Genomic DNA, 14836 nt, shown 5'->3' on the forward strand with positions numbered 1-14836 from the left:
GAGTTGCCCTGGTGAAACAATGCTGTTGTTTTAGAAGTGACTTTTTATGTTTGATCCTCTGAACCTGTCCCAAGACATTTCATCATATAATTTCCCCCGTAAAAGAATGTGCTTTCCATATATGCTGTTTTTGTAATTGTGTGGTTTGTACCGACTTGCTGCTAGTGGAAGTATGCAGTTTCGAGAGGAGACTCACGATGTCGCTATGCACCAGCTGTAATAGATTGTGTGTAGCTACCCACCCTCCGCTGTCGACGCATGATGTGACTAAAGGTGCAGCAGTTGATCGTCCAGAGAGGCAGAGACTTGGTCTTGGATTGTGTTGAATTTGGTTTAAATCCTTCCTTTTTTGGCTGTCTTTCTGTTCACCGACTAGGAAACCTTTACTGTTTCAGATCGGCGTCATGGTGACTATCATGGGACTCGCATTACAAAGCTGCGCCGTTGCTTTACTGCTGTTTTCTTTACATTTCGCCAGTGGAGATATTAGCTATTCTTTTCCTGAGGAGATGAGACGCGGATCCGTGATCGGAAATATCGCCAAAGACTTGGGTCTTGAAACAAGCAGACTATCTGCTCGAAAGGCCCGCATTGATACCGATGGAAGCGACAAACGTTATTGTGACATAAACCTCCGTAACGGGGATCTGACTGTTGCCGAGAGGATTGACAGAGAAGGCCTTTGTGGAGACAAAGCGTCCTGCGTTTTAAAACAAGATCTCATGCTGGAGAATCCATTAGAATTGCATCGAATTAGTCTGCATGTTCAGGATATAAATGATAACTCTCCGCAGTTTAATAATGAATTGATCCACATAGATATTCGTGAATCAGCGGACAAAGGTGCTCGTTTTCCAATAGAAGAAGCACATGATGCGGATGTAGGCAAATATTCAGTTCAGACGTACAACCTCCAAAGGAATGATAATTTTATTCTGGGCGTTGGAACTAATTCTGTAGAACTTGTCCTGAACAAAGAGCTTGACCGCGAAAAATTGCAGGAAATCAATCTAATTCTTACAGCTCTGGATGCTGGTTCCCCTCAAAAGTCAGGTACTGTGGTCATTCACATCACTGTACTGGATGCTAATGATAACGTCCCAGTGTTCAGCCAGGCCGTTTATAAGGCGACTCTACCTGAAAACTCTCCACTAGGTACTGTCGTAATGACAGTGAGTGCTACTGATGCAGACGAGGGACTAAATGGAGACGTTACATATGGTTTTGGACACATTTCAGAAGATATTAAGTCAATGTTTATCATAGATCATAAGACAGGTGATATAAAATTGACGACAACGGTTGATTTTGAAACGGCGTCATCGTTTGAACTGCGTGTCACAGCAAAAGATGGTTTGGGATTAACCTCTTATGCCAAAGTCATTATAGATGTTACTGATATAAATGATAATGCACCGGTTATATATCTAAAATCACTCACCAGCCCCATACCTGAGAACGTGTCACCTGGTACAGAGGTGGGCATCATTAACGTGCAGGACAGAGACTCTGAACGCAACAGACAGGTCCGCTGCTCCATTCAGCAAAACGTCCCCTTTAAGTTGGTTCCTTCTATTAAAAACTATTATTCTCTGGTGACCACAGGACAACTGGACCGTGAACTAGTGTCTGATTACAACGTTACAATCACTGCCACTGACGAGGGCTCTCCACCTCTGTCCTCCTCTAAAACTGTTGAGTTATCTGTAGCAGACATCAACGACAACCCGCCTGTGTTTGAGGAACAGTCCTACAGCGCATATGTGACTGAAAATAACAAACCTGGCTCCACGTTATGTTCCGTTACTGCTCGAGACCCCGACTGGAGACAAAACGGTACAGTGATTTATTCTCTGTTACCCGGTGAGGTGAACGGTGCCCCGGTGTCCTCCTATCTATCTGTTAACGGAGACACGGGGGTGATCCACGCTGTGAGGTCGTTTGATTATGAACAGTTCAGGAGTTTTAAAGTCCACGTGGTGGCCAGAGACAACGGTTCTCCTCCGCTCAGCAGCAACGTGACCGTCAGTGTGTTCATATCGGACGTGAACGACAACTCTCCTCAGATACTGTACCCCGCCCCGGAGGGCAACTCCTTCATGACCGAGCTGGTCCCCAAAGCTGCACACGGAGGCTCTCTGGTGTCCAAAGTGATAGCGGTGGACTCGGACTCCGGACAGAACGCCTGGCTGTCCTATCATATAGTGAAATCCACTGATCCGGGACTTTTCACTATCGGTCTCCACAGCGGAGAGATCCGGACACAGCGGGACATTTCTGAGTCTGACAGCATGAAACAGAACCTTATTGTGGCAGTGAAAGATAACGGACAGCCCTCTCTCTCTGCCACCTGTTCCATGTATTTACTTATTTCTGATAACTTGGCTGAGGTGCCCGAACTGAAGGATATTTCTTACGATGAGAAGAACTCCAAGCTGACCTCATATCTGATTATAGCTCTGGTGTCTGTGTCCACGTTCTTTCTGACCTTCATCATCATCATCCTGGGTGTGAGGTTTTGTCGCAGGAGAAAGCCCAGACTGTTGTTTGATGGAGCAGTCGCCATCCCCAGCGCTTATCTCCCTCCTAATTACGCAGATGTTGACGGCACAGGAACTTTACGCAGCACTTACAATTATGACGCCTACCTGACAACAGGGTCTAGAACCAGTGACTTTAAGTTCGTGACGTCTTACAATGACAACACGCTGCCTGCTGACCAGACTCTGAGGAAGAGTCCAAGTGACTTTGCTGAGGTGTTTGGAGATTGTGATGCTTCTCCTGAGGTAGGCAAACGTCTCATATCATTTGTCAAATGTCGGGGGACATAAGTCCTTCTTAATAAGACATTCCTCACGTTTGTTTTGATCATTGACGTTTTTCTTAGCCTCGTGAGTTTTTTTCCCTTCTAATTAGACAGAGACATATAGACATATACTTGTAGGGTCTTGGCCTTAACCACCTTTTCTTCCCACCATAACCACACATACACGAACACACACACATTTTCTTTATGCCCGAGCTGTAAATTCTTTGGTCGAATAATCAAAAAATATTCGACACTATTGTCGTTGTTTTTTCTTGTAATCCTACTGTCTCTCTTGCTGCAAAGTTGCTATCTTTCAGTGAAAACCCTTTTGATTTTCAATCATCGCTTCTCTGTCCATGGTGCTGAACTCAGTTTTATCTGCGGCTGCATTGTTTACAACACAATTTCCTCAGTTTTCCACATTTGTTTGTCACTCAAAACATATATTGACGGTGCTGTATCATGTAGAACACATTTATTTTCTTGTGATTGATTAATTTCTTTCTTTTTTACCCTTTTATAAGGTGAGCTATTTATATGTTGGTTTATAGTTTTAATAAGGCAATCCTAAACTTTCTCGCATTAGTTTCGTTTTAGTATATATGTAGTTCTCTTTGAAGATTTCTCTCTTAAACCCGTTCAAAGAAAATCCTACATCCCAGTGTTATATCTCACAAAATACTCAAGGTGTCAGTGTGCACTAATAAACAAGATTGCACGTTCACTCTCCACCCTTTTACGTCGACAGATGTAAAGCCAGAATCGAGCATTTTGCAGCACTCGACTTAAACCGCTTGGTATTATGACTGCAATTACACGAGGGTTTGAATATCCATAGAAATCACGAATGAATCGTTGATATTTTTTTTGAAAACTTAAATAGTAGTTGCGTTTTGTTTCGTCGTAATAATGGGACACAACAGATTGGCTCTTCACTACTACGGACTTGCTATTATTTCCCTTGCCCTCCTCCCCGTTAATGGAGACGTGAGCTACTCTATCCCGGAGGAGATGAAACGTGGATCTGTAATTGGAAATATCGCTAAGGATCTGGGACTTGATTTGGACAGACTGTCCGCTCGCAAGGCCCGTATCGATACTGAGGATAACAGTGTTAAGTACTGCGGCGTGAATCTCAACACAGGAGACTTGACCGTACAAGAAAGGATTGACAGAGAAGGGCTTTGTGCGAAAAAGGCCTCATGTGTTGTAAAACAGGAACTCGTGCTGGAAAATCCTTTGGAACTGCACCGTATTAGTATCCGCGTCCAAGATATTAACGACAATTCACCGCAGTTTAAAGAGGAGTCACTGAAAATTGAAATTCAGGAATCGGCACACAAGGGTGAACGGTTTCTTCTTGGAGAAGCGCACGATGGAGACATTGGAGAAAACGCTGTCCAGGGCTACTCACTTCAGCAGAATGATCATTTCAAATTAAATGTAAACACGAAAGCAGGTGGACGGAAATATGGTGAATTAATCTTAGACAAAGAGTTAGACAGAGAGGACAAAAAGGAGATCATGTTATTGCTTACCGCTTTCGATGGCGGCTCTCCTCAGAGATCAGGCACTGTAGTCATACACGTCAGTGTCCTGGATGCTAATGATAATGTACCAGTGTTTAGCCAGACTGTCTATAAAGCTAGTCTGCCTGAAAACTCTCCTCTGGATACATTGGTGATCACAGTGAGTGCAACTGACGGAGACGAAGGTTTAAATAGCGAAATTACCTATGGATTTGATCACGTTTCAGATGAAAATAGCAACGTGTTTTCTTTACACCCTAAAACGGGTGAGGTGAGAGTAGCTGGAGCTATTGATTATGAGAAAGTATCATCCTATGAAATGCAGATAAGCGCTAAAGATGGTCTGGGATTAGTTTCATATGCAACCCTACTTATTGACATTACTGATATAAATGATAACGCACCGGTGATATATCTGAAATCACTGACTAACCCCATACCTGAGAACGTGTCACCTGGTACAGAGGTGGGCATCATTAACGTGCAGGACAGAGACTCTGAACGCAACAGACAGGTCCGCTGCTCCATTCAGCAAAACGTCCCCTTTAAGTTGGTTCCTTCTATTAAAAACTATTATTCTCTGGTGACCACAGGACAACTGGACCGTGAACAAGTGTCTGATTACAACGTTACAATCACTGCCACTGACGAGGGCTCTCCACCTCTGTCCTCCTCTAAAACTGTTGAGTTATCTGTAGCAGACATCAACGACAACCCGCCTGTGTTTGAGGAACAGTCCTACAGCGCATATGTGACTGAAAATAACAAACCTGGCTCCACTTTATGTTCCGTTACTGCTCGAGACCCCGACTGGAGACAAAACGGTACAGTGATTTATTCTCTGTTACCCGGTGAGGTGAACGGTGCCCCGGTGTCCTCCTATCTATCTGTTAACGGAGACACGGGGGTGATCCACGCTGTGAGGTCGTTTGATTATGAACAGTTCAGGAGTTTCAAAGTCCACGTGATGGCCAGAGACAACGGTTCTCCTCCGCTCAGCAGCAACGTGACCGTCAGTGTGTTCATATCGGACGTGAACGACAACTCTCCTCAGATACTGTACCCCGCCCCGGAGGGCAACTCCTTCATGACCGAGCTGGTCCCCAAAGCTGCACACGGAGGCTCTCTGGTGTCCAAAGTGATAGCGGTGGACTCGGACTCCGGACAGAACGCCTGGCTGTCCTATCATATAGTGAAATCCACTGATCCGGGACTTTTCACTATCGGTCTCCACAGCGGAGAGATCCGGACACAGCGGGACATTTCTGAGTCTGACAGCATGAAACAGAACCTTATTGTGGCAGTGAAAGATAACGGACAGCCCTCTCTCTCTGCCACCTGTTCCATGTATTTACTTATTTCTGATAACTTGGCTGAGGTGCCAGAACTGAAGGATATTTCTTACGATGAGAAAAACTCCAAGCTGACCTCGTACCTGATTATAGCGCTGGTGTCTGTGTCCACATTCTTTCTGACCTTCATCATCATCATCCTGGGTGTGAGGTTTTGTCGCAGGAGAAAGCCCAGACTGTTGTTTGATGGAGCAGTCGCCATCCCCAGCGCTTATCTCCCTCCTAATTACGCAGATGTTGACGGCACAGGAACTTTACGCAGCACTTACAATTATGACGCCTACCTGACAACAGGGTCTAGAACCAGTGACTTTAAGTTCGTGACGTCTTACAATGACAACACGCTGCCTGCTGACCAGACTCTGAGGAAGAGTCCAAGTGACTTCGCTGAGGTGTTTGGAGATAGTGATGCTTCTCCTGAGGTAGGGACACATTTCATATCACTGAAGTCGTGTTTAACGTCCTGAAGAAGCCATTCTCGTCTTTTGCTTTGACTTTTTCAGTTAAATCGTTCTTTTTTTGTCGTAAATACACTTTTAATGTGTCTAAGGGTTGTTTAGAATTCGTCGTGGTCCTTTAGTTTAGACTTTAGACCCGAACAGCGCTTGAAGCATCTTTTACAAAGCGTCTTATCAACCTCCCTTCCCCCCATTCGGCACTCACACCGATACACGTTGCGCAGAAACTCTCGTTGAACATATCTATTTTGTCAATTCCATAGAATGTTTCACATGTTTTTTGCGAAATATTGCGTTTTGAGGTGCATTTTTCTCTATCTGGTCATAGTCTTGCTCTGTTTTTATGGTCCAGTGAAGGAAAACGTTTCAAATTACGTTCCTTGTGTGTCTGTCCTTGGTGCTGAACTCTGATCTTGTGTTGCATTTTTAGGGACAGTTTTCGCCTCTGTGTTTTATGCTGTTGTCATTTTCCCCTTTGCTGAACTTTATTTCTGAAAATTTACTGTTACCCAGATTTTGCTAAATAGTTCGGTTTCCTTGATAGATACCATGTGATGTTTTCCAGTCATAAATGTTATCATGACATACACTTTACAATAGAAAATGAATGCAAATTAATGGATATCCAATGCAAGTAATTTCAGTCAAGTTTTGGTAGAGCAACTTACATAAATTGTAGTTTTAACTTTGATATTTGATAGTGTTGTGTCTGATTAATTTCTGTTGTACTAACTTAAGAAATGAAATGTCAGCCTTCTTTCCTGGGCGTTTACTACAACTGTTGATCACTGCAAACCTGTTTTAAAGATTGGTAAACTTCAGAGTTAAATAGTATATCATAGAGCATAGCACACACCATGTTTAAAATGTATCTTCAAAATTACTTCTCACTCACTGATGTTTAGGGGTTGGAAATTAATTTTTTTTGCTCATCAAGGGAGGTTCAAGCATGAACAAAAACTGCTGTAAGCTTTTAGATCTTTCTGCTGAGTTGTCGAAATTATCACAGGATTCAATATTGAGTTGTCTTTGAATGCAGTGCATCAGTTTTAAGGTTTGAACTGTTTTTGATGTGTGCTTTCAAAGATATCACATTCAGTCTACAGTCTTTAACAGTTAAATGGTGGGCTATTAGGTTCAACCTGCAGTTATTCATTTCCACACATTTCCGATTTCCAAAGTTACTCAGTGACAAGTGTTTTCTCATAGGACGTGAGCAAAACAAGGTGTTTTATTAAGACATTTTACATTTTTCTTCTGTTTTACTTGACCATATCTTAACCCAGTAAGGTGGGAATGTGAGAAAAGTGCAGAAAGAAAAAACACTGACCACCACGTCATCAAATAGGGATATGAGATATTTTGGACCTAAGTTCTTATGCAGTTTTCAGATGAAAATGAAACACGAACAGAAGAAACCTAAAATGAAAGTAGTCCCTGTTTTGTCTTCAGACATAGTATAGTTTCTGTGCTTTTTCGTTTTTTTTTTTTTTTTTAGATAAAAGCTCTAGTTACACAAATGTAATGTTTTTGTTGTTTTTGTCCATCACAAGTGGACTACTGGTATTATATCTCATGTCAGTAGTCATGGTGAGATAACCCTATAATGGTGAAGCAATGCTTTTGTTGTTGTTTTGTTTTCGACAAATAAGGGTCACTGAATGCGTCTATCTATAAATATGTAAAGAAAAAAAAAATCATACATCGCCTTGTTATACCTAAAGAAACACTCATGGTGTCAGTGTGTACCAGCAAACGAGAAGGCACGCTCATTCTCCACCCTTCTGCCTCAACGGATTTAAAGCCTGACTCTGCTCTTGTACCGCAGTTGACAGAAGCACTTGGTGATATGACCGCAGTGTGAAGATTGTGTGTATTGGTGGAAATCGCCGATTTTGTGTATTTTGACATACATAGTGGTCTTTCTCGCAGTAACAATGGGATACAGCAGATTTGCGCTGCTCTACGGACTTGCTTGTGTTTTTCTCGCCCTCCTCCCCGTTAATGGAGACGTGAGCTACTCTATCCCGGAGGAGATGAAACGTGGATCTGTAATTGGAAATATCGCTAAGGATCTGGGACTTGATTTGGACAGACTGTCCGCTCGCAAGGCCCGTATCGATACTGAGGATAACAGTGTTAAGTACTGCGGCGTGAATCTCAACACAGGAGACTTGACCGTACAAGAAAGGATTGACAGAGAAGGGCTTTGTGCGAAAAAGGCCTCATGTGTTGTAAAACAGGAACTCGTGCTGGAAAATCCATTAGAACTGCACCGTATTAGTATCCGAGTTCAAGATATTAACGACAATTCACCGCAGTTTAAAGAGGAGTCACTGAAAATTGAAATTCAGGAATCGGCGGACAAGGGTGCACGTTTTCTGCTGGATGAGGCGCACGATGGAGACATTGGAGAAAACGCTGTCCAGGGCTACTCACTTCAGCAGAATGATCATTTCAAATTAAATGTAAACACGAAAGCAGGTGGACGGAAATATGGTGAATTAATCTTAGACAAAGAGTTAGACAGAGAGGACAAAAAGGAGATCATGTTATTGCTTACCGCTTTCGATGGCGGCTCTCCTCAGAGATCAGGCACTGTAGTCATACACGTCAGTGTCCTGGATGCTAATGATAATGTACCAGTGTTTAGCCAGACTGTCTATAAAGCTAGTCTGCCTGAAAACTCTCCTCTGGATACAGTTGTACTCGCAGTGAGTGCAACTGATGCAGACGAGGGAATGTATGGTGAAGTAACTTATGGATTTGATCATGTTTCAGATGAAAACCAAGTTTTCTCTCTAAACCCTAAAACAGGAGAAGTTCAAGTGACTGGATCTATTGATTATGAAAAAGAATCGTCATATGAAATGCAGATCAGCGCCAAAGATGGTCTGGGATTGGCCTCATATGCAACGTTAATAATTGAAATTACAGATATAAATGACAACGCACCGGTGATATATCTGAAATCACTGAGTAACCCCATACCTGAGAACGTGTCACCTGGTACAGAGGTGGGCATCATTAACGTGCAGGACAGAGACTCTGAACGCAACAGACAGGTCCGCTGCTCCATTCAGCAAAACGTCCCCTTTAAGTTGGTTCCTTCTATTAAAAACTATTATTCTCTGGTGACCACAGGACAACTGGACCGTGAACTAGTGTCTGATTACAACGTTACAATCACTGCCACTGACGAGGGCTCTCCACCTCTGTCCTCCTCTAAAACTGTTGAGTTATCTGTAGCAGACATCAACGACAACCCGCCTGTGTTTGAGGAACAGTCCTACAGCGCATATGTGACTGAAAATAACAAACCTGGCTCCACGTTATGTTCCGTTACTGCTCGAGACCCCGACTGGAGACAAAACGGTACAGTGATTTATTCTCTGTTACCCGGTGAGGTGAACGGTGCCCCGGTGTCCTCCTATCTATCTGTTAACGGAGACACGGGGGTGATCCACGCTGTGAGGTCGTTTGATTATGAACAGTTCAGGAGTTTTAAAGTCCACGTGATGGCCAGAGACAACGGTTCTCCTCCGCTCAGCAGCAACGTGACCGTCAGTGTGTTCATATCGGACGTGAACGACAACTCTCCTCAGATACTGTACCCCGCCCCGGAGGGCAACTCCTTCATGACCGAGCTGGTCCCCAAAGCTGCGCACGGAGGCTCTCTGGTGTCCAAAGTGATAGCGGTGGACTCGGACTCCGGACAGAACGCCTGGCTGTCCTATCATATAGTGAAATCCACTGATCCGGGACTTTTCACTATCGGTCTCCACAGCGGAGAGATCCGGACACAGCGGGACATTTCTGAGTCTGACAGCATGAAACAGAACCTTATTGTGGCAGTGAAAGATAACGGACAGCCCTCTCTCTCCGCCACCTGTTCCATGTATTTACTTATTTCGGATAACTTGGCTGAGGTGCCCGAACTGAAGGATATTTCTTATGACGAGAAGAACTCCAAGCTGACCTCATATCTAATTATAGCGCTGGTGTCTGTGTCCACGTTCTTTCTGACCTTCATCATCATCATCCTGGGTGTGAGGTTTTGTCGCAGGAGAAAGCCCAGACTGTTGTTTGATGGAGCAGTCGCCATCCCCAGCGCTTATCTCCCTCCTAATTACGCAGATGTTGACGGCACAGGAACTTTACGCAGCACTTACAATTATGACGCCTACCTGACAACAGGGTCTAGAACCAGTGACTTTAAGTTCGTGACGTCTTACAATGACAACACGCTGCCTGCTGACCAGACTCTGAGGAAGAGTCCAAGTGACTTTGCTGATGCCTTTGGAGATAGTGATACTTCTCCTGAGGTAAGAGCGTCAAACATGTGATCCAATATTTATTACAAAAAGGCTTCTGATTTTTTCAGATTTGTGAATAGCGGTGTGAAAGTGATATTGGTACAATCACTTCCCACAGTGATTATACGTTTTATACCATTTGGACATCAGAAAAAGGGATTGACAAGGATGTTATTGTTTTGTCTGAATTCATTCCCCAGGAGTCCTAATTGTTCCTCGAACCATTACCAAATGTTATCAGTGATAGATCTTTAGTTAGATACATTTTGTGCTCTTTGAACGGTTGGTGTCCTTCTTGGCCTTTGGGGCTATCTGTATAGATAGTTTGGTACGTGGACACACTTTAAGGATTTTAGATAAAGGCGCATTCATTCACTCATTTCGTTAATTCTCATGAAAGGTTTAGTTGTTGCTACGATGTTTACAGGAATCATTGACCAATCAAATTAGCCTTTTTAACGATTCAAAACTTTTTAATTGTTAATGTCCTTGCTTTTGTGCTCTAATTTTATTTTAGAGGGAAAGTTTGAAAAGGTTTTGTTCTCAATGTTTGTTTTTGTCTGTAAGATTGTTCAGATCGACTCTTTCTTTCCTTGGTGAAAGGAAATAACTCACACCTGTAAGTCACATTATGATTTACCCTTTTAGGAGTCTGAGTCTTTGTCTGTCATTTTTGTTAGACATAATTTTCCTTCGTCTTCTCCGTTACAGCGACATGTGCTTCAGATTTGAGGAGTCCTCTTGTGTAACAGATCCTAGATTGTTTCTCCATACATTTTCAAAGTCATCTTCATATTCATAGTCTCAGATAATATGCCACCTGTTTACTATTCACCTAATTCATCTGCTGGTGTTTCAATGATTATGGATTTGTTTCCAGTTTCCCTTGAATTATGCAGTGAAGTCCAGCTGTTTGCTAAAGTTGTGGAATTTTTTAAATACTGAGGAGCCTGTGCAAGATGTTAAAGGTGTTGAACAAATCGATTAGAATCCTGCAATTAATTTCAAACTTCACTCTTTTTGCGCCCTTAACACGTTCATTTTCCCTTGTTGTTTCTCTCTACACTGTAATGAAATGTAAATTAAGAATAGTTTCCCATAGGCATAAATCATTCCTTACACTATGTAAATAATCTAGGTGGTCATTTATTTCATTTATGTCACAATTTCAGTGTTTTAGAGGATTTGTCATAGGCTGTCATTTTTCTCACTCTTTACAAACACATTATAATTTGTGGCCAAAGCAGTTGTGGTGGATAGCTGTCAGACCATTTCAAGAAACATTTAAGCACAAACATCTATTCACTAAATGCTAAACGTAGTAGATACTTTATTTTAAGAGGGGAATGTAAATGTTCAGAAAAATATGAGTCTAATTATTCACACCTAAAAAGCAGTGCTCAAAATGAGTTGCCCTGGTGAAACAATGCTGTTGTTTTAGAAGTGACTTTTTATGTTTGATCCTCTTAACATGTCCCAAGACATTTCATCATATAATTTCCCCCGTAAATGAATGTGCTTTCCATATATGCTGTTTTTGTAATTGTGTGGTTTGTACCGACTTGCTGCTAGTGGAAGTATGCAGTTTCGAGAGGAGACTCACGATGTCGCTATGCACCAGCTGTAATAGATTGTGTGTAGCTACCCACCCTCCGCTGTCGACGCATGATGTGACTAAAGGTGCAGCAGTTGATCGTCCAGAGAGGCAGAGACTTGGTCTTGGATTGTGTTGAATTTGGTTTAATTCCTTCCTTTTTTGGCTGTCTTTCTGTTCACCGACTAGGAAACCTTTACTGTTTCAGATCGGCGTCATGGTGACTATCATGGGACTCGCATTACAAAGCTGCGCCGTTGCTTTACTGCTGTTTTCTTTACATTTCGCCAGTGGAGATATTAGCTATTCTTTTCCTGAGGAGATGAGACGCGGATCCGTGATCGGAAATATCGCCAAAGACTTGGGTCTTGAAACAAGCAGACTATCCGCTCGAAAGGCCCGCATTGATACCGATGGAAGCGACAAACGTTATTGTGACATAAACCTCCGTAACGGGGATCTGACTGTTGCCGAGAGGATTGACAGAGAAGGCCTTTGTGGAGACAAAGCGTCCTGCGTTTTAAAACAAGATCTCATGCTGGAGAATCCATTAGAATTGCATCGAATTAGTCTGCATGTTCAGGATATAAATGATAACTCTCCGCAGTTTAATAATGAATTGATCCACATAGATATAAGTGAATCAGCGGACAAAGGTGCTCGTTTTCCAATAGAAGAAGCACATGATGCGGATGTAGGCAAATATTCAGTTCAGACGTACAACCTCCAAAGGAATGATAATTTTATTCTGGGCGTTGGAACTAATTCTGTAGAACTTGTCCTGAATAAAGAGCTTGACCGCGAAAAATTGCAGGAAATCAATCTAATTCTTACAGCTCTGGATGCTGGTTCCCCTCAAAAGTCAGGTACTGTGGTCATTCACATCACTGTACTGGATGCTAATGATAACGTCCCAGTGTTCAGCCAGGCCGTTTATAAGGCGACTCTACCTGAAAACTCTCCACTAGGTACTGTCGTGCTGACAGTGAGTGCTACTGATGCAGACGAGGGACTAAATGGAGACGTTACATTTGGTTTTGGACACATTTCAGAAGATATTAAGTCAATGTTTATCATAGATCATAAGACAGGCGAAATAAAATTGACGACCACGGTTGATTTTGAAACGGCGTCATCGTTTGAACTGCGTGTCACAGCAAAAGATGGTTTGGGATTAACCTCTTATGCCAAAGTCATTATAGATGTTACTGATATAAATGATAATGCACCGGTTATATATGTAAAATCACTCACCAGCCCAATACCTGAGAACGTGTCACCTGGTACAGAGGTGGGCATCATTAACGTGCAGGACAGAGACTCTGAACGCAACAGACAGGTCCGCTGCTCCATTCAGCAAAACGTCCCCTTTAAGTTGGTTCCTTCTATTAAAAACTATTATTCTCTGGTGACCACAGGACAACTGGACCGTGAACTAGTGTCTGATTACAACGTTACAATCACTGCCACTGACGAGGGCTCTCCACCTCTGTCCTCCTCTAAAACTGTTGAGTTATCTGTAGCAGACATCAACGACAACCCGCCTGTGTTTGAGGAACAGTCCTACAGCGCACATGTGACTGAAAATAACAAACCTGGCTCCACTTTATGTTCCGTTACTGCTCGAGACCCCGACTGGAGACAAAACGGTACAGTGATTTATTCTCTGTTACCCGGTGAGGTGAACGGTGCCCCGGTGTCCTCCTATCTATCTGTTAACGGAGACACGGGGGTGATCCACGCTGTGAGGTCGTTTGATTATGAACAGTTCAGGAGTTTTAAAGTCCACGTGATGGCCAGAGACAACGGTTCTCCTCCGCTCAGCAGCAACGTGACCGTCAGTGTGTTCATATCGGACGTGAACGACAACTCTCCTCAGATACTGTACCCCGCCCCGGAGGGCAACTCCTTCATGACCGAGCTGGTCCCCAAAGCTGCACACGGAGGCTCTCTGGTGTCCAAAGTGATAGCGGTGGACGCGGACTCCGGACAGAACGCCTGGCTGTCCTATCATATAGTGAAGTCCAGTGATCCGGGACTTTTCACTATCGGTCTCCACAGCGGAGAGATCCGGACACAGCGGGACATTTCTGAGTCTGACAGCATGAAACAGAACCTTATTGTGGCAGTGAAAGATAACGGACAGCCCTCTCTCTCCGCCACCTGTTCCATGTATTTACTTATTTCTGATAACTTGGCTGAGGTGCCCGAACTGAAGGATATTTCTTACGACGAGAAGAACTCCAAGCTGACCTCATATCTGATTATAGCGCTGGTGTCTGTGTCCACGTTCTTTCTGACCTTCATCATCATCATCCTGGGTGTGAGGTTTTGTCGCAGGAGAAAGCCCAGACTGTTGTTTGATGGAGCAGTCGCCATCCCCAGCGCTTATCTCCCTCCTAATTACGCAGATGTTGACGGCACAGGAACTTTACGCAGCACTTACAATTATGACGCCTACCTGACAACAGGGTCTAGAACCAGTGACTTTAAGTTCGTGACGTCTTACAATGACAACACGCTGCCTGCTGACCAGACTCTGAGGAAGAGTCCTAGTGACTTCGCTGAGGTGTTTGGAGATAGTGATGCTTCTCCTGAGGTAGGAACAGATGTCACATATCATTTGACTTAATTACACCTTAATGATCCCTTACAGTTATGATTTCAATATTTGTGTATTTTTTCAACTACGATATTACATGATTAAATTTGCGTTTGCGTTAATTTATTTCTCGTTTTAAGTTACCACAAGCTTAATTGAATAGTCACTAGTTTTTC

General features: G+C 43.2%; 2 protein-coding genes across 2 annotated transcripts; both read left to right on the plus strand.

Moving 5' to 3' along the window:
- Positions 1 to 404: 404 nt before the first annotated feature.
- LOC139291762 (uncharacterized) lies at positions 405 to 11196 on the plus strand. The gene is made up of 6 exons (XM_070913865.1): positions 405 to 2786; positions 2888 to 2891; positions 3696 to 3734; positions 3789 to 6112; positions 9166 to 10473; positions 11176 to 11196. Exons 1-6 carry the CDS (start codon positions 405 to 407, stop codon positions 11194 to 11196), a joined length of 6078 nt encoding a protein of 2025 aa, XP_070769966.1.
- Positions 11197 to 12275: 1079 nt separating this feature from the next.
- Positions 12276 to 14690, plus strand: LOC139291763 (protocadherin gamma-A4-like). Its single transcript, XM_070913866.1, has one exon. The coding sequence runs from the start codon at positions 12276 to 12278 to the stop codon at positions 14688 to 14690; it is 2415 nt and encodes an 804-aa protein (XP_070769967.1).
- The last annotated feature ends 146 nt before the right edge of the window (positions 14691 to 14836 follow it).

Source organism: Enoplosus armatus, chromosome 10, assembly GCF_043641665.1.
Source record: "Enoplosus armatus isolate fEnoArm2 chromosome 10, fEnoArm2.hap1, whole genome shotgun sequence".
In the NCBI taxonomy this organism is placed as follows: Eukaryota; Metazoa; Chordata; class Actinopteri; order Centrarchiformes; family Enoplosidae; genus Enoplosus; species Enoplosus armatus.